The sequence below is a fragment of the Indicator indicator genome, chromosome 2 (genome assembly GCF_027791375.1).
Source record: "Indicator indicator isolate 239-I01 chromosome 2, UM_Iind_1.1, whole genome shotgun sequence".
NCBI lineage: Eukaryota > Metazoa > Chordata > Aves > Piciformes > Indicatoridae > Indicator > Indicator indicator.
Window position 1 is genome coordinate 36,394,404 of NC_072011.1, and position 25,286 is coordinate 36,419,689.

The 25,286-nt window shown below is 41.0% G+C and overlaps 1 protein-coding gene across 1 annotated transcript in view; it reads right to left on the reverse strand.

Moving 5' to 3' along the window:
- Nucleotides 1–15,309: 15,309 nt before the first annotated feature.
- The window catches only part of ADSS2 (adenylosuccinate synthase 2), a 46,962-nt gene continuing 36,985 nt past the window's right edge, over nucleotides 15,310–25,286 (reverse strand). The window contains exons 11-13 of the mRNA XM_054392485.1: nucleotides 24,684–24,781; nucleotides 16,808–16,957; nucleotides 15,310–16,059 (exon numbers count right to left, since the gene is read on the reverse strand). Of these exons, the coding sequence (XP_054248460.1) occupies nucleotides 16,007–16,059; nucleotides 16,808–16,957; nucleotides 24,684–24,781 (301 nt within the window). The 3' untranslated portion in view covers nucleotides 15,310–16,006. The remainder of the gene's footprint in view (nucleotides 16,060–16,807; nucleotides 16,958–24,683; nucleotides 24,782–25,286) is intronic.

Below are 25,286 nucleotides of genomic sequence, written 5' to 3' on the forward strand. Positions count from 1 at the left end.
AAGTATTGCAACGAGGGCAAAGGCCACTAAGTCAATGAAGGGGTAAGCAACAAGGAGGTGGTCCAGGTGAATCCAGAGAGAAGGTAAAAGCAGCCACAGAGGGCACTTTTCCAGACTGCTCCAGTACCTGAACATTTGGCACTTCAGTACATGACTGTCCTCAGTTTTACGTGTTCTGTTGTATAGAAGCATGCAGCTGCTATATGGTTCCTATTTCTAATGAGGGCACAGATCTACCCTGGGTGAAATCCAGGTGTATGCAAGTGGGACTATCCTCGACATGGAACAAAGTGTTTTTCACCACTGGGATTCCATGCACCAAGAGTGGTTCCAAAGAATGTTTATTGATATGGTGATAGGCATTTTATATGTATAATGGGAAGGTGATCTTATGCTATGCTTCCAAGATTCCTTGCTGCAGGGCAAAGACAAGAAAGCCAAGCTATCTACAAACAGAGGCAACAACTGGCATCTTTCCTTTAACACAGAGAGCCAGCGCCCTGCATGCTGGGTTGAAAGACAAATGATGTGGCTTGTATCCTTGTCTGGTGTTAGTGGTCTCTGCTCCCTGCATTACAGGGACACAGACATTTTGGATATACCATTTCAGTACTGTCTCAGATTTATAGTCAGCAGAGCTGGAAGTCTATTGCAGCACCTCACACATTAAGACTAACAACGATGACAGGGGAGAGCTCCTCCTGCTTTTGGGTTTGTGTACCTCTTGGTCTTGTTCTCCCATGCTGACTGGGCACTGTAGATCAGTACATCACTGATGTCTCCTAAACGAGGATGGAGCTTGCATTGAGCAATGTGTTCAGGACACATATTCCCGTATGGATTTCAAAGTACGCAGAAAGCATTTCAGTCCATGGATGAAGAAACTTACGGAAATTTCAGATATGGCTTGAAATTAGTAACAAATTGGTACTGCTGGGCAGATTAATGTACGAAGCTTTGATCCCAACAATTGCAACTCCTGCTCCTGGATTACTCCTTATCTAATATGACTACATTAGATGATGCATTTTGCATTGCAAAGGGCACAGATCTGCATTTGTGGTGCTCATTAACCCCCCTTTCCATCATGGCACTTGGCTAATGCTGCACCTGAGCTCTTGCTTGTGTTTTACTCTCAGGTACTTGGTGGCATAAAGGAGTTGACCTGCAGGGACTGAATGCCACCCTCATCAGACTGGTCAGGAAGCTTGGGATTTATCTGGAGGGAACTAGCAGAGTGATCATTTAGCCTGTATTTCCACATGAAACAAAGCTACAGAAAACCACAGGTTGAAATTCACAAAGGCTTCTTTCAGCCCTAGGAGGGTCCTTTTGCCTCTCACACCCAGTATAGCCAGATGGTGCTCTCGCCCTTCCCTTCTCTTCTTTACTCAAGTGTGCTAGACACCAAGATTCTTCAGTACTGAGAGTGTCAGAATTTAGACTTCCTCCTTAGCCATCATGTGCCACCAAGGGAGACTATCATCTTATTTTACAGTCATAGACCAATTTGATCTGATTTTCAACTCGCTTTCAGTTTTGGGGTCCTTTCCCCTTGCTGCCCCAACCAGACAGCTTTCTCTGAGGTGGATGCTGACTTCTTTCACCCTTGTTTGCTCCTGCTTCTGCCTCACTGATCCCCCAGCATGGAGCTATTATCCCAGCATTTTTGTTTTCTGTGGTATGGGCAGCATGTGTCTGGATCTGTGATTACTAGTTGTATCTCTGTGACTCACCAAGGAATGAATACTACTTGATCCAGCCTACATGTTGCTTCTGCTCAGCTGGTGCCACTGCACATGCTTTGAACCAAGCACCCAGCTTACCTCTGCAGAGGAGAGCTCTGCTCACACCTGTGCATGAAAACTTAAGAGTCATGCAGCACTACTCCTCTTTCTCTCTTTAAGAGTTAAATTAATTCTTGCAGTAGCAGGGGCTTGTGCCTGGCATTAGGAGAGGGTGCCGGCAGCAACATCTTCAGGTGCAACTGGGTGGCTGCTGGTGCCAGCCAATGCAGAGCTGCAGGACCATTCTGTCTGGGTGAACCTGTAAGAGCAGTGTCCCCAGAGCTGCTCTTTATGTTAAACCACTTACTCTGTTATCTCCTAGGGCAAATTATTTTATTTTTTCCCCTACTGAAGAATATTAATGCCATTAAAATAATAAGAGATTTAGAGTATCCCTTTGTTTAGACAGTGACATGCCACAGTGACAGGCACAACATAAACAGCTAAACACTGAGATAACCAAACACTTAAGCTGGTGAAAAAACTCTCAGCATTTTTCCCATTCCAAATTCTTTACAGTAATCTGATTTGACTTGCAGCACAATGCATACTTCAGTGATGCCTGAATAATGACTAGGCAGGGAATTAACTCCCGTATTGGGTTAACATTTTCACTTTCACCCAGAAGACCTAGGCTCAAATCCCAAATAAATCAATGGATTTAGTGATCTCATTCTAGTTCCTCGTGGTCCTTTGTTCACAGCTCCCAGTTTGATAGAGCTGGGGGCCCTGCCTGCCTCCTGCAGAAAGGGGCCAGCATTTAGGTAACAGAGACAGTGTGGGTCAGAGAAGAGGTTTGTTATTTAAAAAACAGCAAGTTTGTGTGACCCAGGGATCTCAGCTGCTGAAGCAACAGGGGTAGGGCAGGGAAGGCTTTCACAGACCAACAGCATTGCCATACTACCTCCTGGGTGTTAGACATTTGCTGCTGTCAAACACCATGATGTTAAAAAAAAACCACAAAACCCCAAAACAACAACAACAAAACCAAAAAGTAAACAAAACAAAAACTAAAAAACCTGTGTAGCAGATGTTTTCAATATAAACTGTCTGAGTGTGACCAACTGCAGATTTGTCTCTCCAAGTTTATGAGTGGGAGAGCAAACGTAATTCACATAGCCTATGGCAGGGTTGAGGGACATCTTCAGTATGTGACTGTGCTGACAACATTTTATGCATCCTACAAAGATGGTAGCATCATAGGGCAGGACAAAACCTTGCACCTATCAAACAGGGAACTTAGAAACTAAACATTCTTCTTGTGTCTGGCATTTCCTGCATTGCTGTTGTCCTCCTTGCTAAGGACACTGAGATGGCAATGGGTGGCATTTCCACATCCTGTTATCAAAAGCTAGATGCTTAGCGCCTGTACTGGAGCCTGCTAATGACGTCCGTGAAAGCTGAGGTGCTCAGCAGCTATGAAAATTACCTCACTACTGCCTAGACACTCCACTTAGGTTAAACAAATTGAAAGGCTGCTTTGTTTTCTTCTATTTTTTAATTTAATTTCTCCTGCTAAGACCATGCCTAAAGCACAACCAGTAGCACCACAGATAAATGCTGTGGAAAATACCAAGTCAGAATATTCCATTATTTATTCAAAATGTGGGCAGCAAAATGCAAAGGTCAATGAAATAAAGCCATTTATGTATCCATGGCAAATATAACTGGCATTAAATAGATCATGCAAGTAGCACTCCATCCCAAAGAAGACTGGAAGAGAAACATACCTCAAAAGTTTCCATGAAGCCTCATTCAGCATGTATATCTACAAGGACTAAGTGCTTTTTAAGAGATTCATGTGCACAAGGTTTAACAAGTTTTCCTTCTATTTTTCATTTTCTCAATGATCCAGAGAGATAACATAGCTCCTCATCATGATCTCCATGAAGAGTCATTTTTGGGGAGCAGAGGTAGAAGAAGGTCTTGGTGCACCAGCACTTCTTACCTCCTAAGAATCCACAGCTTTTGCCTTAGAACAACAGGGAATTTCATCATGTTTCTCCAGAAACAGAAAGCCACATCCATCCTGTCACAATTCTCTACTCTAAACCAGCACAGCCAGTTACCATGTCCTGGCTACAGGCAGGAAGTGGAGCAGGCAACTGCTGAGACAAGCAAGAAAAGCAACAAAATCCCAATGGATCCACAAACACCACCACCTTCTGCATACCTCAGCAAGACAAATTCAGCCTGGAAGTCCACAGCAGCTCCTGGGAAATTACTTACATGAGGTTTGAAAACATCATACAGACCTTCAGCAGCTAGAATGGGTCAGCCTCCTACCCTGCAGTGCAGCTGCAGCCACTGAGGAAAAAGAAAAGAAACAGGCTGGCAGAACATGCACTACCACTGCCCTTTTGCACAGTCTGCTCCTGCCAGCCAAGAGTGATGAAGCCATGAAAAAGCGCATCGAGAGACCAAGCAAAACTAATCTCACACAATACATCTCAGCACATGCAGCTCACAGTCAGGAGTCAAGAATTAGAAGCTCTTTAAAAACATTTCTGTGTGAGATCTTTGTGGTGTTAGGCAGTGCTCTGCAGCTCAGCAAGCCAAGGTGGGGCAAAGCGCTTGAAAACCGCTAGGCAACAGCTTCACAGAGGGGTTCTGAAAAACTCTTAGCCTCCTCAAGAGATTTCCAGAGACCACCCCAGCCAGGCAGGCTAGCAGCTGGTGAGCCTTTGCCTTCACCCCATGTCTCCCAGGGCAGGACATCATTGGCTCCTCAGGAGCCATACACACCATGCTGTTTGTGCTCACGCTGTTTACACACACGAATTTAAAGCATCTCACCCGGTTTCTCCACAAATTGCTGCATTCAGATGAAGTGGCAGCTGCTGTAATTAAGACACAGTTAATTACATATCCCCTTAATTGCAATGATAGGATTTTGTCAGTTTGGTAAATAAGAATTGTTAGGTTTCCTCCAGCAAGTGCAGCCTCAGTGCAGCTCAGACGTGGCTCCCTTTGTCTCCCAGTGAGTGGCAAGCTGTTTGATGTGGAATGGGGACGGTGGCTCTTAGGTGGCAAAGGTGCTTGTGTTAAGCTTGCCAGCAAGCTTCAGCTCTCCACAGCCATCCAAAAAGCCTTCGCAGAAGGCAGTGTGTGAAGAGAAAGTTTTAATGCAAGCTGCAATGCAAGTGCAGTGCTAGGAAACTTGGAGGGGAGGGGGGTATAAGTCAACATGAAAAAGGTGACTCTTCTTGCTCCTTTAATTAAAAAACAAACAAACAAACAAACAAAAAACAGGAATGAGTTGGATTTCTTACAATGAAGAGTGGAATATCCCACTCACCTGACCACAAACATAAGCAAGCCCAGTGTCAGCCAAGAAACATTTAAATTCCAGCTCTGTCCTCAAGAATGACTATAAAAAGAACTTTACAGGTTTATCTATTGCATCCCAGTTTTTCCCTTACTGCCTGTGCCAAATTTGTAAATTGCTCTTTCTCTTCTAAATCAACAAGTCAGCAAAGCCTAGGGTCACCTCAGGCATGTGCCCTCTGCTACTGTCACTCTCTGCTTCCTCTCCTGTGCAGTCCCACCCCTTGCAGGCAGCTCTTCAAAGGACAGTCTCCACCTGTGCCAGCATTTAACAGGTTGACACAATCTTGTCTGAGGGGAGAAAACAGGAAGACAGAAGGGTTGCAAAAAGCCAGGACTGAATCATTATTGCCTTTTTCTGGACGAGAGCAGATGGGGATGGCCAGAGCCTGGAGTGAGCAGGGTGGTCAACATGAAGAAAACACATTTTTCCATCCTTTTCCATCAAGGCAGCTTGATACCAAAGTAAGCAAGAGAGAATCTGTGAGGTAATGTATGTCCTTTCTAGAACTGCTTTTCAGTGATTCAGTACACAGTTATCATCCATACTAACCAATGAATTGTGGGTGACCAACCAAGTATGTTCAAGGTATTCTCACACAAAAAAATGTGGCAGAAAAAGTAATCTAAGATTATCTGTGATCATCTTAGACAATCATTAGTTATGACAAAGTTATAATTCATTAACAATGAAACCACTGGTTGCATTTGCCTCCCAATTCTTTACCCAACAGGCAAATACGAGCTTTCTTCTTATGAGAAGCAGCAGCCACCACCTGCCTGGCAAGGCCCTGTCACTGTGTGAAGTTACACATTGTGGTTGAGTGTTACCCCTCCTTGCTGGCATCTCTGCTCCTCCCTGAATTCTTCAGTGGGCCAAGTCAACCTGCTGAACCATAAGCACTTCTTTGCTTATTTTTCACTGGTTTTTTTCCTGCCTCGTTAACAAGGTGAACTGGTTTGGCACAAGGTTCAGCAACCACAAGGTGAAGATCAGGACATTTTCTTGACAGCATTAGCAAGCTGCTGCTAACAACTGAAATGGTGATATGTTCAGGCTTGCAGGATGTTTCTGTAAGCAAATAAAGGAATGTGATCTAGACAAAACTGCTTTGGGATAGATTAGTAAAGAAAAAGAAAAAAAATCACACCCTGAAAAATGGCTCACCATCAAAAGAGCAAAATGTATTCAGTGAACAGATCCTGCTTCCATACAATTACCATCTTTCGCTGGTGAAGTGAGCAATGGTATAGGAAGTGCACTTTGTAAATGTGCAGGTGATGCAAAGCTGAGAGGTACATGAGAGAACAGGGTAAGAGTTCAAAATTATTTTAACAAATTAGAGAAACGGTCTGAGAAAAACAAGCTGCAACATAATAAGGCTGTGGGCAAGTTTCTACGTGGAAACAAATCAGTAAAGCAAATGCAAAATGGACTGAAATATGAATCAGCAAAGCTATACCATTGGAAAGATGGTGAATATCATACAGAATCCATAGTTACATTTCCTGATGCATGATCTCATCCATCCCTCTGTTCAGCTCTGCAGACATCATAGAAATGTGACCCTTTTCAGGTTCCAACTCCCCAGTGACAAGAGAAAAAAACCCCAGCCTTAGAGATCTCTAAAAATTACCTCAGAACAGAGCTTCAGAGAATTGATCAGCCTGAGGAAAAAATAACTGGGATTTAGCAAATCCCCCAAAAGACTGCTGCAGAGCAAAAAAGGACTGATCTGACCTTCCCATTCACAGCAAACAGACCATTGAACAGCAAGCTTAAATTGCAGCAGGATGAATCTGAATGGATGGTAGGAGAAACTTTCTAAGGGTGAAACACTAGAGCAGATCATCAAGAAGGCTGTGAAGTCTCAGGGAAGGACATTAGGCAAGTGTCTGTCTGGATCAGTGAAGGCAGCATCCCAGGTGCCACTGATTCGAGGCCACTCATGGTCCCTCCTGGTTCCAGGGTCTGTGCCTCAGAAGCAAACGAAGCTCTTCTTTCCTCCCTGCCCCACCTCATCTTTCCTGAAGCCTCCTTATTTCAGTGCTGAGATGTAGGTCAGAGCTCATATGACAGAAGGGTGCATAAAAAGATCCAGACTCAAATTACGTCTACGTTTCTAATTCCAGAAAGGTTAAAGAAAGTCTTACCTTCTGCCTATAGCAAGATGTACTAGAGAGCATAGCCAATAGCACAGCAGAAAAAGGTTTACCCTTAAAGACCCAGCTCTGGATTCCCTCCTGTGTCAGCCTTTGTTTTTCCACCCTTTGACTTTCTTCTTTAAACTTCAGCCAGGAGACCCTCCTACACTCAGATCTAGGAGTAACTTGAAGAGAACGCAACCTGAGGACTAGTAGATGCTATAGTCTAATTTGCCAAAGTGCAGCATCTCTCAGGATGGAAGCTTGGGTGTGCAGGGGCACAAGTTTTCAAATTATTTGCTTACATATTAGCTTTTCCCCTGTTGTCTAGCTCTTAAGTCTCCTTAGGTCCCCATCTTCAGTATGACACCACTCCATTTCATTGTGTATATATTCAAACAGCACTCAGAAATGCACTCACAGGGCTGCCATCAGTGGGACTGCCACCTTTGCTGTAAGGCTGAGGAAAGAAGGAACCATCAAAAGCCAGCCTTAGTGAAGTAGGAAGACCCATTCTTGCCAGCTAAGCAAAGGGAGCTCAGGCAGATGGCCCCCACAACTGTGCCTGCAAACCTTGCTTTCCCTGATCCTCGTCCTAGATTTATCCAGGTCTGTAATCCCGTTGGGTGAACTGGGCAAGGTAAGCTTACACTGAAGTCTTAGTCTTCACCCAATCTGTAATACCACTTAGTTAAATAACCGTCGTTGGTGTGGGCTTCCTCAGTTTTCAAAAGCAGAATGAATTTTATCTTGGAAAAAGAACCAGGGTTTTAGTGTGTTAAGCTCAATAAGCTTCAAAGCCAAGACTAGGGTATTTTTTAATTGATGATTATTATTCAGCATGAGCAGTAAATTACAGATGGTCCTGCAAGTTTAATTGTATGGTTGTTCCATGTGGATGTATTGCTTTACTTTCTCTGTCGCAGACTCCCTGCAGGCCCCAGCATTAACCATTTAACCTGTTTAAGGGTCTCTCCTTCCTACTGAGCTTGTCTGTTAAGACCAAAGCCACTTTGGTTTACAGCATTATGAGGGGATTTTAATACATCAGGTCTCAAACGCTCCTGAGACTTGTAAATGAAGTTTTATATGCAAAGTTACAAGAGAAAACTATAACCTAAGTATTCAAGTCAAATGGCAAATTGAAAAAGTATTCTTGGATACATCCAAAATAAGATGATAAATTCTGTCATGAGGGCCTTTGAAGAGTACACCAGAAGAAAGGCAGGCAACCCAAGGGCTGGAATAAAACTTGCCAGTTCTGTGGTAGACAGAGTCACTATTGGCACTATCTCAGGTAGCTGGATTGGCAACCTGAAAACATAACTCCTGCTGGAGGAAGAAGCATGCAATGTCTCCCGTTTCCCAAAGATGTGGGATGAGGAACACTTTCCGCTGAAGCCACGCTGAGGGTAAAACTGAAGAAGAATCACCCCCAGTTGGGGAGAAGAGAGGAATCTGTTGGTGCTGCTGACTATGATAAGGACAACAGTTGTGCAGAACTGGCTGACAGGGATATGGAAATGTTGGTAAATATAACAGTGATTCTCAACAGCTCATATTGTGTGTGAGTGTTGGAGTTGTCACTTTTGTATGTTGTATAGCTACATTTTCCAAGATTGACTGAAATTATCTAAAGCATGAAAATACATTCTTTTGTAGACTAAATCAGAAAAGGAGTTTTTACATCATGATCTACAACTAAGTGGAAGATCCAATGGTCTTAGTTCTAGAAAAAAATGAACTGTGGATGTATTTGAGGAGTTTCTAACACAACTGTGTCATATTATTCAAAACAATAGCCTAAGATCTCTGTTGAGAATCAGTTTTAACATCCAACTCCTGGAGCTGCAATATGAATTCACACTCCAGTGGAACAGTTGCCATGGAGTGGCCAAAACATAATTCATGATGGGCAACAAAATACAGAAAATACCTACTTTGTTTTCCGAATACTCATGAGACAGTGTTTCATACACAGCAACCAGACTTCTTTCCTTGGAAGGTAAAACAAATTCCATAAATGTGACAAACTTGCAGGCCATCAGACCCACGCTGATGCAATGAAGCAGTCTGCACAGAAATTCTGCTCTGAGTCACAGAACAGCACGATGCTGTCCTGAATTACAAAATACTGTTGAAATAAGTTAACAGGTTCCAGCATTTGTTTCCACTCGTAAGACCTGCTACGAATATTGCACAACTCATTTCAAATCTTCAACCTTTCATAGAATTTTTACATGCATATACTGATTCCTTTTTTTCCTGAGAGTCCTAATAGGTATGCTATTCCAGAGCAGATTTTGCTACCAAAATGGAGACTGACACATCAAGCTATGCAAGCAAATTATTTTAGGTCTGTCAGCAGCTCCTTGGCAGGAAAAATAAATAAATAATCAAATATTTCACTTCATTGTAGGAATTTGGCATGTCACAGTCCACCAAGAAACTAAGAAAGCTTACAAATCCTGCACCAGTCTTGCCACCAGGGTAAGCCTCGTGAACCACTCAACATTATGCACATACGCCTGGCTACACTGCAGAAAAGTACTAAGGGGAGTGAGGGAGGAAGGGGAAGAGAGAGAGAAAAAAGAGAAAAAAGGTCTGCCCAGCTCTTCTTACATTAAAAAAAAACACCAAAACAAACAAAACAACCCAACCAAAACTAACTAAACAAAACCCACACAGCATTCATACACAAAAGTATTTCTTCTCCATAGCTTAGGTATGATTCTTGCTCACTAGTCTCCTGCTTGTACCTTCCCTGTCCTCTATTTGCTTGCTTCATCAGCTCAGTTGTTTGTCCTGGAAAGGATGTCTGCAATTTCTATCCCAGGCAACTAGGGAAGGTCCACAAGACACATGCAACCAGAGGAACTCCAGGGCAAGCTTGCTGTATCTGGTTTGGCTGAGCTAGAGTTAATTCTCCTCAAAGCATCTTCATAATGCTGTGCTTTGCAGTGCTGTAGCCGAGTGTCAATAACACACCAGTGTTTTGGCTGCTGCTGAGCTGAGAACCCAGGCTGTGCTTTTGCAACATTTCACCACCCCAAGAGTATGCTAAAGGGACACAGCGGAGCCATCTGACCTGAACTGGCCAAAAGGGTATTCCATGCCATATGGCCTTACCTCAGATACAAGAACGAAGTGAAAGAAGGAAGTTGGGGGATTCGCCCATGGTGTCTGTCCTCCAGAGGAAGCACCAAGCATAGAGAACCCTGCTTCCTGAGACTGACCACCATCTGCTGTCAGGAAGCAGAGATTAACTGCTCTCTCTGCTTTCGCTGCTGCGTGGTCTATTGCTTTTGCTTATCATTAAATTGCTTCTATCTTATAACTGACTTTTGTTATATTTTTCCCTCTCTCCTGTCCATCTAAGAAGGGGAGTGATAGAGTGGCTTTGGTGGGCCTTTGGCCCCCAGCCAGGGCCCAACCACCATACTTGTGTGCCAAAGTAAATGTGTAAGACCTGTGGAATAAGCCTTCCTCTTTTATACCTGTTGTGGGCAACATCAAAATTATTTGTTTTTTTCTACTTTGGCCTACAAGAAGAACAAGAAGAGTTCCAGGCCGAGTCAACCAAAATTACATCAAAAGTTTTTTGCTATACCTAGAGTGCTGCATGATCTGAAGATAAGAAACTACAATGGAAATTAAAAAAATAAAAATGTTAACAAAAAAGAATTGTGTTTCCTCCCCTATGAAAATCTGTTGCATTGCACATCAACTTCAAAATATAGGCAATGTTATTTTTTTTTTTCAATGTCATAAGCTACTTCTGTTGGGAAGCTAAGGCTTTAAAATTTCTAGTAATATTAAACTAATGCAGTTAGTTGCTTGACTGCAAAAGGCACAACCCTTATCATGCTAATTACAAGTCAGATGGAGCCAATTGAACAATACTGAATTATTAAGGTCTTACTGTACATTTCTCAGGCTGTTAATATCTATTAGATTACAGCTGCATTATACTGAGTGCTCATTTCAGCAGGAGATTAGAAAGTACATTTATAATGCTGGCTACCCTTTGGGTGGATCATGGTATTTACATACCATATGTCAGCATGAGATTACAGAATGATTTATGCTTTTTGCCTAGATCTTTCTGTAAACTGCAACTGGCTCCAGTAAACTACAAAGCTGAAACTCCATTCCAACCTGACTTTGACAATTCAACTCTCAGTCAATACATGCATTTTCAAAAAATAATCAAAAAGACCACCAGAGACTGGTATAAACAAACTTCATACAATGCAGCATCTGGCTTGCCATATCTCAACACAAGTAATTCATGCTGTTTTCCTGTCAAGAGTGGCATAAGAGATGAACTAAGCAGGTTTGCTCTGCTGTAAACAAATTATCCCTACATTGCACTGAGAAAACAAGTGAAGTCATCTCACTTTTTTTTTTCCCCCAGCTCTCCCCCAAAGTCATACCCTCTTCTCCACCATCACCATCACCACCACCACTCAGGTATCCCAGTTCCATCTGTATTATGCAGAAGGCAACCAATGAATGAGAACAAGGCAAACTATTTGTACTTGTGCAGATTGTTATCTAAAAATAGTTACTCAAATGCGCTGTAGAAAATGCCAGTTGTGTGTATTGAAAGAGCTAAAGAGTAAATAGTTCAATGTATGCACAAACTGATTCATCACTAAAAAACCCTAACATACTGTAAGAAAAGACATTGCTTTGATATACTTAATATTTCTGGAGCAGCAGTAAAGAATATTAGGATCAACATTATCAACATTATCTGTTTAAAGTTGATTGGAAAACATTTAAATGTGCTTTTAATGCAGAGTATTTTGAATATGACACGTCAAATGAGTTGTATGTAACACTGACCAACAAAAAATGGTGTAAAATTTTAAGTCTTTGGAAATAACACATTATCTGCATGTATTCACAGCAGTCTGCCTTAAGCAGGCAAAGCTGTCAGGCACCAGAGTAAGTATACTTGATTACTATACCACCAGATTTATTAAGTTTCTCTGTTTCAGATACTAGAACACTATGGGTGGGAGACAACTCAAGAGCTGCCTGATACCTTCATTCCTAGCTATTTTGCCTTTTAATTTTTCTAAACCAGCCAAACCTTTGATTATGTTTCATTAAGAGAGCTGGCTATGACAGCAAAAGGAAACTATCCTCTTGTACTAGAAAGATTTCCAGGATGATGACAGACAAAAGCAGCTGTCATGCATTACATCAACATTATCTGTCTGCCACTTTATCTGAAGGTTTTGTCCATTAGCTACATGCCAAAACCCAATTACATGTCAATACAAATGGAAAAGCTAAGCAGCCCTCACTTTTCCTCCTGTTAGTAAGGGAGAGTGACTAAACCCTAGGGACATAAGGGCTATTAAATGCTGCAGTACAGCCCAAGCCTAGGAGAAATCTACCTCGTAAATATTTCAGTGACAGCAGGAATGGCATGAGATCAAAATATCTTGTCTGTCATCAGCCTTGTTAGGTATAACAGGTATCCATGCCTCCTGAACGCATCCCATTAGCAGGAGGGGGACACTTTGAAAGAGAATCAATTCAACTACTAGCCTATGCTGCCACCCTCTCCCTTTACATGCTATCAACAGAAGAGAGGAGTATACAGGAAGGGCCTGAGAAATACATGCTTGTCATTGAACTACAAAGGCTTTTCCTTAATTATAGCCTACCACTAGCCTGCAACAGGCATCCAAAAGCCTTTGAGACTCCTGGCTAATGAAGGGAGAAACAAAGCAGAGCAGGGAAGTTTGGCCAAAGAAACTGCAAGTGCCTTCCAAGCCATTTGACTTTGCCCCTGCTAAACACGCTGATGTTCTCTTCTTCCTTGCTTCTATAGTTGAACATAGCATGGTTTCAAGAGCAGAGCATGCAGTGCTTGCAACAATCTCTATAAATATTTGTTTCTGCAACATTCAGGTTGGTGATAATACTTCCCAGCCCATTTCCCCATATTAATGAAGCAGAAGATAGAAAAAGTAGCATTGGAAGTGGATGGGAGGAATTTGGTAGGACATAATAATTCTCTAACCATTCTTCAATAACAGGAAAGTGTTTGTGCACCAGGCCAAGAATTCAGTCCTGGAAAGCCTAGGCAAAATTGGCATTCAGGGACAAGATAATAAGCTTTACAGATGCCAAGTTTGACTACCTGAAATTTAAAGAGACACTGACAGCACAAATTCTTTTGGTGCCTCCACAGTTACAGGAAGACAAGAATGCTTAGTAACTATTACCTATTGTTCACATTGCAAGGTCAAATCCCTCTATCACCTAGAAAACAGCAATTTTTTTTCCTTCTAAATGAATGTTTTCCTTCTAAACATTTATGTTTTACATATGTGGTCATTTTAGGCTGTACCTTTAAAATTTTCCACAGATCTTGAACAGAAAGTGGTAAAATGTAAATAAATCACTATTGGGTGTAAAAAGGAAAATAATGATAAGTTCTAAACAATCCATTGGACAGATAACAAACATAAGCTAGTAATGAAAACAATCTTTCTCTCTTTTGGCTTCTTCGCTCTGGGAGATACTGACTTTGTGCTTCTGCTGGCTTCTGTTTGACCTTGGCTGCATTGTTTTGGCTAAATTGTAACCTCTCTGCTCTTTTCTCTTGTCCCTTTGTGTTCAAGGGGGTAAGAAGGGGGGCAAGGAAGGGGGCAGGGAGAGAGAAGCTATTAGCAGCTCCCCTGGTTTTGGGCCAGGGGGGTTCTTGTGCTGTTTATCAATTGTAAATACCTGTAAATATTGTAAATACCTGTAAATATTGTAAATACTGTATATTTTGTACATACTCATTGCATTTCATTGCAGATTGTAGTTTTGCTTGTAAATACAGCTTTCATTTGCCTCCATCTGGGCTGGGCTGGCAAATTTAATGTTGGGGGGAATTTTCAACCCACCACAACATAGTTATATCCCTCCTTCTCTTAATAAAGGAACTGGAAAGATAATTTAATTCAAGATGTCCTTTATCTAGGGAGGGATGGTATGGTTCCCTTCTGGACTGTGAAGCTGACAGTAAAATTACAGCCTCATCCCCTCCAGGGGAAAAAAAAAAAAAAGAATACGAAGTTGTTTAGATTTTAATGCTGAAGAGAATGATCTTTGCATGCATTACACAAATGTCTCTCAAAGCATCTACCAATTTTCAGCACCCTGTGTTGTTCTCCTTTTTCCACATAGCACACAAAGTAACATACGCACTCTGTGAACTGCTGTCAGATGCAAACAATTCATCAGAAAATGCTCCTTAAATATCAGTAGTTTTATATTTCAACCTCTGGCCCCTCCCCTTATAATAAGCAATTTTATTTGATGTGTATTGAGAACATAAACATTGTGCTGAACACCTCAACAGCAGGAAACATCTGGTTATGCAAGACAATCTGGAAAGCCTAATATCTTTTATTTTGCATTTTAAAAAATCTTGTATTAATTTGCATAGGTGAAATCTAAAACTACTGCCCCACACTGATACAAACTTGTTTTTAGGAAACAAAGTAAGTTTTATTTTGGAAAAGGAAGCACATGAATATCGTAGTATAGCATGTAAAAACAAAGTCATTCTCAAAAATTCTGAAAAGAAAATATGTAATTATTGGTGCCAAAAGAAATCAGATTCTTTGGAATATATGGTAATGGTTATAACTTAAAATAATTGTAGAACATTTCCCAACACTAGTAGGCCAAAATGTCATATGTCTTGAGGTGAATACTTGTTATTTTCCCTGTGTCTAAAGCAAGTAGGTTTAATGCTTTAAATGTTATTTCTAAAGCATCGTCAATTTATAATTACAAAAACGTCTGTTGCTTTGCCAGTTCTCCAGAGAAAGACCTTCTACTGGCTATGCAGAAAGGAATTTAAAAAGGGCATCAAAATGTTAAGACTTCTTACTAAATATAATTCATTTAATGAGGGAAATTGTTTAAGATATGTGTCTTGGAAGTAAAGAGGTGCAGTTTTTAAAATACCAGAAAATAAATGAGTAACATTATAAAACTTTTAACTCAAAATCAGAACAGTTCTTTAATAATAGCAAATGAACTTTTTACAATATCAACTTTCTAACCTCCTGGGCACACTCCCTGGTAAACACTTGAGTGTCCTCTGTGAGTTACAAAGAGGAAGTTTTCTGTGTTATACAGCTAAAAAAACCTTGACATTCTTAACAGCCTGGCATCACATCCTTTCTTAAAAACAGATCACACAATAATTTAGACAGCATTTATAGCATTATAAAAATCAGAATTCCTCTCATTAATCACTCACAAGAGCAGTCATTACGAATACAACAGCTTTAGGAATACAAATAATGAGGATGTAAAACTATCTGTGCAAAACTGCATTATTTTTACTGTCTAAAATTTCAGGGAAGTAACACCGCCAAAAGCAGAGAGAGGATAACAAAGACAAACAGTCATGAAAGTAATGCTACCTTAGATTTTCAAACAGGAATTACCTTATGTAGTAAATAGTAGGTAAAGAAAAAAAAATCTAGATGGCACCTTGAACACCAATGAGAAGTGTCCTGGAAATTGCAGCTGAACAAGGACTGATACAAGTTCATGTTAAAGTTTCTTTCAGGAATAGCAGGTGATCTGGGGGTATTGATTCTAGCATTTCTTTCCATGCAAAAATCTCTCCAACATCTTTGCTTTGCGGGCTACTAATGCATTTAAGAATGAGCAGTCTTTGGAGGAGTGTGCTTTCTTCCATGCATCTGAAATCTTTAAAACAGCTGGATCATTGACTCCCTGGATTTCCCTACTCCAATCCATTTAACTGCAGGAGACAAAAGCAAACTTTTAGTATAAGTAACACAAAGCAAGATCAGATTGTACCTTAAGATACAAACTTATCTTCTTAAGTGCTTAAGATCTCAAGTACCACCCTGAAAAAAAAACACTGCCTATACTTTAAGTGCATTAAGAAATGGTAACTGTTGTTCTCAAAGTAAGAATGTTATCAGTAACTTACAAAAGCAGGAACTGTTCTGAAGCTGCCATAAATCAGTTTTCCAGATCATAGGAAAAAAGACAGTTAGAAACTGTCAAAAAAGTAACAATTTGAATCATCTCCTAATTCCCAGTTTTGCACAGAAACACAGGATCATCCATTATGAGGAAGCATAGGAGAATTTTTTAAATTTAGGATCTCTTACTGTCACATATTTAATCATATTAATATACTGACTTTACAATGGTAGCAGAACTAAAACTATTACAGCCACCCTGAAAAACACTTCAGCTAGTTATAAAAAGAGGAATGCATATATATAGTTATAAAGAAAGAACGCATATTAGAATTTTCAATTCCGACTAATAAGATTAAAAGTAGTAAAACGATAATTACAAGTATCACCAGATACATCAGAATAAGCACAGCTACAAACTACTTTTCAGTATTTTCAATGTTCATTAAGGAAAATACAATATAGGTTTCATGAAGCAGGAAAAACAAATAACTAACAAAAAAACCCCAACCTAGTAACAAACAAACAAAACTCACCAACAAAATCTGGCTTACTTACCAGGAACACCCAATTCCATTTCTATAAAGCGAACGTAATTTTGTGCGTTTACAGGCAGCTCGTCAAACGTCCTTGCATTTGATATGTCTGTATCCCATCCTGGGAGTGTCTCATACTGAACCTCTACTTTATTTAAGACTTCATGGTTGGCTGAGAAGCAATCAAGAACAAAAATAATGTCAACTAAGATTATATATTCTCTACCCTTAAACACAACTGTAAAGGCTTTTATTCTTTTCTTACACAAGGAAGTGTACTCATAAGGTAACACTGGCACTGAAGGTACTTCAGTGTTCTGTTTTGAAAATATAAGCAGAGAAAAATGAATAAATAAAATCCAGTAACTACTCACTGTGATGATTTTAAGACTATGTCTTTAATTTTTTCTCACAGAGTTTGAGCAGAAAGGCAAAAAAATGTAAATAAATCACAACTGGGTGTAAGAAAGCAAAATGATGATTATTCTAAACACTTTCATTGAAGAGAGAGAAATGTTTTAAGATTCAGTACTCAAAGTATGGGCAGTCTCTCTCAGTCTGTTCTGCGTTACTCTTCTGGCTGGATGTAAAGGTGTGAGAGCTGAAATCCCCCTCCCACACCGACAGTAACACACACAATAGCATACTGACCTTGACAAGCTAAGTTTAACAAACCTCCCTGCTTCTTGGCTTTCTTCCCCTTTGCATGCTTGCTTTGGGAAGGAGGGGGGAAGAAGCATGGCCCCTTTGGGGTCAGGGGGCTTTGTTGTGTTTTTCTGTTGACTGTACGTATTTGTAAATGTTGTGAATAGTGTACATATTCATTGCATTTCATCATAGATTGTAGTTTTGCCTGTAAATACAGCTTCATTTGCTTCTGGACTGAGGTAGCCTGGTTATTGTCAGTGTGGGAGGGAAATTTCAGTCTACCACACTGCAACACCCACCATCAGGGCTTTAGAAATTCTAGCACTCACAGTCACACGTGTATTTTGCGTAAACCACAACATTTTTAGTTCAGAAAACAACTCTTCCAGAAAAGTAATTCCCAAAAATGTTGACTTTTTTTGTTTTCTGAACAAATAGCAAGGTCCAACTCCCCCTTTATGAGGGAATTTGGAGATATGAAAGTAAAATTAGCTATGAGCTTGTACCAGACAATTAAAATTATAAAATAGTTTTAAGATGTTGTTATTCATAGTAGACTCCTGATGCCTACAGACCCTTTGCCCCCAAACTCTACAATGAATCTGTCAACCAGTGTGGAGTCTCACATCATGTATATGAATACTGTTCCAATTCCCATAATAGAAGCAATGAATATATTCCATTTTGTCCTTCATTTAGTAACTTCCTACAATGCTGTCCATTAACTCTGAATGCTGTGATGATTCAAGTACTGGAAAAGATGCTAGGCACACTGTTCTGGAATTGAATCATGCCAGTAATTATCTGAACATTAGTGCTGGTATCACACTGGATAGCAAAACAAAAGCTTTAAGCCTCAAAATGGTGAAAATGTATTAATTTAAAAAAGAAGAAAAAAAGAGGCATCACGCATTCCTGCCTTCCTGAAAAAGACAGGGTTCTGCCAAAGGCACTGTAACTACTGTCATGTAGGCTCCAGTTCTCCTATCAAGTCACTCCTGCAAAGACAGATAGTCAGTCTGGGAATGGGTTTTAGGTTCAAGAAGCACAGTAAAAGCGCAAATACAAAACCACAGCTAATATCCTCCTGTGTGTGTATAGCCAAACTCAGGCTCAGCACATTAAATAATCTGTCCTGGTGCAGGCAAGAGTTCAACACTACCAGTATTGTAAGGACAGCCTTTATAAACTAAACATTTTGAGTAAGGGGTGAAAGAGTATATTATACCCTACAGACTTCAAAGTCTGTAACAGTGAAGAAATGCACAGTTTATGGACTGAGGTGTTCACAGGTTAAGGCCAACGATCCTGAATCAATACTTCTTGTAATAATGACAAACAGATAGGCACATTAAGGATGTTGGGTTGCAGAGACCAAGGAGAAGCACTTTCTTTAATGTCATCAGAAGTAACACCACTTTGGCCTGCTGTCCAGGTATGTGGGAAAACAGAACACTTACATTCAAAGTGCAAAGCCATAAACTAATCTCTAGGCAGCAGAGATGGTTTAGAGTAAGATGGTAGCCCCCCTTTTTCTGAAGGGGGAAAGTGATTGAACACCTAGGCTTGGAGATGCACAGGCATTTTTACTTTAAAACCTCTCTGATGATGCTAGCTCAGACAAAGCTGAAAGCACTCATAACTGATCTGCTCTTGCCTACAATCTTCCATTATTCTATTAGTTAAATTCCTTACATCCCCAAAAGAGAGGAGAAAAAGAACGGATACATTTCTTGCTGTTTCAAGCGATTCACTCATTTTCTTCCAGAAGGTGTGATAAAAGATGATGCGTGGTAAAGATATGCCATAAACTGAGCTCAGTGTCGTAACAGAGGTAGTCACCATCTAGATTTCTCTCCCTTATGGGATTTATCTTCTAGGCATTATGGAATATTCTTTCTTGACAGCTGAATTAAATACAGAGAAAGCAGGTATCATTGTATCTAGTAGTCTGGTACTAGAATTCGCAGAGGGAGTGATGTGATGTTACATCTAAATCAGAAATAGCTGAAGTTTACATCTTGGCACCACTGTAAGAGGAAGACCCTACAGGGATTTCCAGAAACTCAAAACAAAACCAGTCATATAGGTGAGACAAATGTTATATCTAGCACAGTGTCCTAACTCTTTAACCTACAGTAGATGTCCAGGGTAAAAAGCATAAGAAGAAAAGAAGGAACAAAACAAAACAAAACAAAACAAACAAACAAAACCCAAAACCGAGTACGAAGTAAAGCTGCCTGAAAATAATCTCCCAGTTTCCTAAGATCTGTATTTTTGAAGTCTGCTGAGCTAGAGATTGTATCTGTCTGTGCTGAGATCAGCTGACAGGAGGCATGAGCAGGACTAGAACACAGCTTTCACATGCCATTCAAACTGATCAGCTCAGAGGTAGCCCAGAGTTTTATTATTCTTTCATAAAAAACAACTGAACAGAAATGGAGACACTGGCCAGTTCCATAGCAAAAGACCAATGATACCAACTAAAGTAGTTTCCAGTTCTGTCTTCACAGGAGATTATGGAAATGCCCACAGAAATCTAAGCTAAAAAAAAACCCTGAGTGAGACTTGTATGATTCTCTGATCCATCTGGAAGAAGGAACAATATATGAAATATGGCATGTTTTCCTGAGATGGTGGGCACGATGTATGCTTCTAAACTAGAGACAGTTTTTTCACAAGAAGGGTAAATCACTAACATCTCCAACAGAGTGGGAGGGTAGGGAGGGGAATGATACCCTTCCAGAGAGAGTCCCAGATTAGATCTCTTCTAAATTAAATTCAAAATATTGAAGTGGCAAGTTTAAAAAAAGAAAAATTATACAAGTGTGTAGCATGCAGAGATGCAGTCATCAGAAATAATTTAGTGGTCTCCAGAACACAGAGCGGGAATAAAGCTACCTTTTGTTTTTTATGGCAGGAGCAGGGTAATAAGTAACCAGCAGCATATGTGCTGAAAATGCTGCCAAACGCAGAGAGGTGTGGAACACAGAAGTACTGTGACAGTCAGCATACTCCAGCTTACCAGAAGTTCAGCTCAAACTCCTTCCTGACACTTAAGGAAGAAAGCATGAAAATAGCAAAGACAACAGCTTCCACTAAATTTCTACCCAAATTCTTAATTCATAGAGTAGTTCAGGTTGGAAAAGATCCTTGAGATCATCAGGTCCAACCATAAGCCTACTCTACCAAGTTTACCACTAAGCCATATCACTAAAAGCTACATCTAAACGACCCTTAAACACATGCAGGGATGGTGACTCAACCACCTCCCTGGGCAGCCTGTTCCAATGCTTAACTACTCTTTCAGTGAAAAAATTTTCTTAATGTCTAGCCTAAACCTACCCTGGTGCAGCCTGAAGCCATTCCCTCCTGTTTTATCGCTAATTACCTGTGAGAATAGATGGACACCTACCTCTCCATATTGTCCTTTCAGGTAGTTGTAACAGGGTGATAGGGTCTGCCCCTCAGCCTCTTCCTCCTCAAGCTAACCAGTCCTAGTTCCCTTAGATGCACTTCAGAAGACTTATTCTCTTGGCCCTTCACCAGCTTAGTTTCTCTTCTTTGTACCTGCTCCAGCGCCTCAATGTCTTTCTCACACTGAAGTGTCCAAAGCTGAGCACAGTACTCCAGGTGTGGCCTCACCAATGCAAGGTACAGGGGGACAATCAATTCCCTACTCCTGCTGGTCGCACAATTTCTTATAGAAGCCAGAGTGCCGCTGGCTTTCATTTGCCTCCTGGACACACTGCTAGCTCATGTTCAGCCACTTGTGGGTTAGAACTCTTAGGTCCCTTTCTGACAGACAGCTTTGCAGTCACACTTCCCCAGGCCTGTAGCATTGTTGTGACTCAAGTGCAGGATCCAACACTTGGCCTTGTGGAAGCTCATACGACTGATCTTAGCCCACTGACCTAATTTGTCTAAACCTCTCTGTAGAGCCTCCCTACCCTCAAGCAGATCAACACTCTGCCATGGTAGGGCCAAAACAGGCCCAGCACAAACCCAGACAGACCCTAAGGTGTGTAGACATGGTACCCCTCTCTCCCCTCCTTCCTGAAGAAAGTCAAGGTAACACAGGAAAAGGAACAAAGGGGACAGGGCCTGTGCATGTCTGGTAAACAAATTGTTTACCTGGGGTAAGAACACATGTAGTGGCCACTGCTCCCCCAGAAACAAGGCCTTTGTTTCTGCCTTTTATGGCCACAACCTGGCAGAACCATTTTCATTGGGCAGCTATATGCTGGCTTCAGTTGCCCCTGTTGGCCCAAATGGATCTGGGGCAAGATATATATACAGGCTGACTTGTGGTTGCCCTCGCCTTGCCCTTAAACTTTGTTCAAGCCTTGCTTGAATTGCTTTCTTGTACCCATCTTGCATGAAGCTACCTCGAGTTGCCCGGCCCTGCCTGGAGCGCCCAGTCCAAAGCCTGGGATAAAGCCACGAGCCCACAACACAGCAAGCCGGAGAAGCCACAAGCTTAGGAGCCAAGCCTGCTTCCCCTTGCAACATGAATCGTGCCTTGCCTCAGTTTACCCAGGACAAAGCAAGTGCCCATCGCGAAGAATGCATCATAAACTGCCCGCCGTCCACTGAAGGCAGATCAGCCCTGGGACAACGTGGCACCCTTCTTGCTGGCAACCTACCGTGCCACTGCCGCATGAGAGCGCCCCAAAACCTCATAGCTAACATAGTAGCAGCACTCCTCATGTGGGTAGAATCGCGTGTGAGTAATTAATTCACTGCCTTTTGGGCTTAAGGGTTCTTCCCGAGTCTCCCCCCTCACCACGCTGTGGGTGAGCAACATTTTCACTCTTGGATTACTCTCTTTCCATGTTATTTCCTCCCCGTTTGCATAGAATTGTTGTTGCATTTTGCCCAAAGACTGTACATTCCTACTGTAAATATATATTCCAACTGTACAACCATCCTATTTAATGAGTTTTGATAATCTTTCATACTAATAAAGGGTTACTAGTATTTTTATTAATCCCCGTTTGCCATATCGTTCATTGTTTAACACACTCCCACCTAACTTGGTCTCAAATTTAGTAGTGGTGCACACCAACTCCTCGTCTAGATCACTGATAAAGATATTAAACAGAAGTGGTCCTAATACTGAGCCCCAAGGAACACCACTTGTGACCTACCACCAGCTGGATTCAACTCCATTGACCACCACTCTTAGGGCAGAAATAATGGAAAGTGTGGTGGGTGAGCACCTCTCCCAACTCTTAGTATTCTTGGGAGTAACCCATCTGGCCTCACAGACTTGTGTGTATCTAAGTGGCATAGGTCCCTGACCACCTCCTCTTTCAATTGTGATGACCTAATTCTGCTTCCCCTCCTTGTCTCCCAGCTCATGGGGCTGGGAGTCCAGGGAACAACTAGTTCTACTGCTGAAGACCAAAGCAAAGTAGGCAGTGAGCACCTCAGACACTTTATCATCCTTTCTCACCATGCTTCCTCCTGGAGTTTCGCCCTAGTCCTCCTTTTGTTGTTAATGTATTTATAGAAACATTTCCTATTGTCCTTAACAGCAGCAGCTAGTTTTGAGTTCTAGCTGGGCTTTGGTTCTCCTACTTTTCTCTCTGTGTAGCCTCACTACATGTCTGTAGTCCTCATGAGACTCATACAGTAAAGAAAAATACAGTTAGGCAGGTGAGCCATGTTGTGCTGCTATGACCAAAGGTCGGCCACCTATTACCTGGGCATATACAGGGAGCAAAGTGTACACTCAGGAGTTGTAACAACATTCTGGTCTCACCTGAGAGACACAATGAACTGAAAACAAAAAGTAATCACTGAAGTCTCTTACACTGGAAAACATGGCCACCTGCCTATGTCATCTTTAATGATGGACTTCCAGAGAAGGTCCTCCTGGCTTGAGTGCAAGACAGTCCAAAGAGCCCTGAGGCTAGTGACACAGCTACAGATGAAGCATTTACTGAGTAGTTCTCAATTCAAATGTGCCATCCCAATGTGTACAAAGGCCATCTAAAGTACACACAAATGTCCTTAATTTTTTGATAAAGGTATTGGACAGGAATAGCTGAGTCTGAAAAGGGAAAAGCATTCACTGGTTTAGTGAAAGAGTACTGTGTTTCCTGAATAAAAGTGCGTGTCATGTCATTCAGTTTACAACTGAAAATGTAACTGGCACTTCTGTTTGAAGATACTGGAGGGCAAATCAATTAGAGAACTCCCTCAAGCACATGGAAAACCAAGAGATTTTTTGTTAATTCCTTACGAATTTCCCTAACAGATATGTGCTATTTTCAAGGACTACTAGAAGATCAATCAAGGATTCCTTTACTCATAATCACATCTCCATACTACATAAATCATGCTTTGAGTTGTAGCTGATTTACTATAGTTGATCTCCTTATCCACAGAAAGTTCTCTGCTGATGAGATCACATGAAAAACTGTAGCCTGTGATAAGCCTCTATCCCTGAGCTATCACACAGCAGAAAACTCAGAAAAATCAGAAAGACCAATTTTTAATGTTCTTCCTTTTTTTTGGAATATCTCTACTACAGCAAACTGAAAAGGACACATTATCCATAAAAACAATGTTTTGTGATATTTTTGAATATACATATACATTTTTCAGGTAAAAATGATCACTAGAATCACCACTGTCCTCCTCAGAAGGTATAGTTTCTTTCATGCTAAGCTGATGGTCCTGCCTTAGAAGGCAGTCTTGCTTTCACCTAAACTAAGCACTCCTTTCTTTCCCCATCCCTTTTCCCTCTTTTCCATTATATAACAGGTTTTTGGCTGTTCTGTGGACCATTAAGGGTTAACACTGTTAGAAACTATAGGAAAACAACACAGGGAGAGAAAAAACTGGCTTTTCAGCTGGATTAGTTCTCTCAAGTGCTTCAAAGTACATTTAAATGAAGACTTGTCCTGCCAGAAGAGAGGATGAATGTAACAGTGAGAATAAGACACTGAGTTTAGAGTGTTTGCTTGAAGGTAATGCAGTCTGTATTAAAAGAAAGTGATAAAGCAGTAACAACATTTACGTTAAAGAAGGTTTATATAGCATTTTGCATCTTCCTAGTAGACAAATGACAGTATTTGATACCAGTGTCTTTAGCGTGTGGGTACAGGTGTGGCACCAGGTGTCTCTGGGGCCATCTGGGAAGACATTAATGCCTTGATGATGTACAGTTTACAAGTCAAATAGATTTAAGTATCAAATTACATTTCACCAAAATCTAAAACTTAAACAAGTAGACTTACCAGGAAAATGAGGTATGATTTCACCATCTAGTTTGTATGCAACGCCAACTTTGATTTCTGGAAATACATCCAAGATATCCAATTTGGTAAGTGCCAATCTATAAAGAAACATTACTCAGGTTAAACAAGTTCAACAACACTCAACTCTCATCACAATGTAAATATACTGAAGGAAAAATGGATTCCTGCACATTGCAGTTAATTCTCCTACCTTAGAAAAAAGTTAAGACCATACTCCAGTTATCTGGCATGACTTGGAAAAAAAAGATACACAAAACCAACCAAACCAACCAACCAAAACCAAACCAAACCAAAACCCCAAACCTTAACAACCAAAACCAACCCCACCAAACTGCAAAAACCTCCAACAACTTTAACAGCCTTTTTTGTTGCATCCTTAGATCTAGTACTATAAGAAAATGGCAACATTCAAACAGGTACTAATTAAAGTGACTGGTCCATAGCTTTAGGGGTTAGAATTTGGTCAGGGTGCTGCCAAAATACTTAATGACCATTCATTTGAGATGATTTCATAGCATGATACCTGTTGCTCTCTGTTCCTGTCCTCTGCCAAATGTTTCTACCCTACAGTGAAGGCAGCAA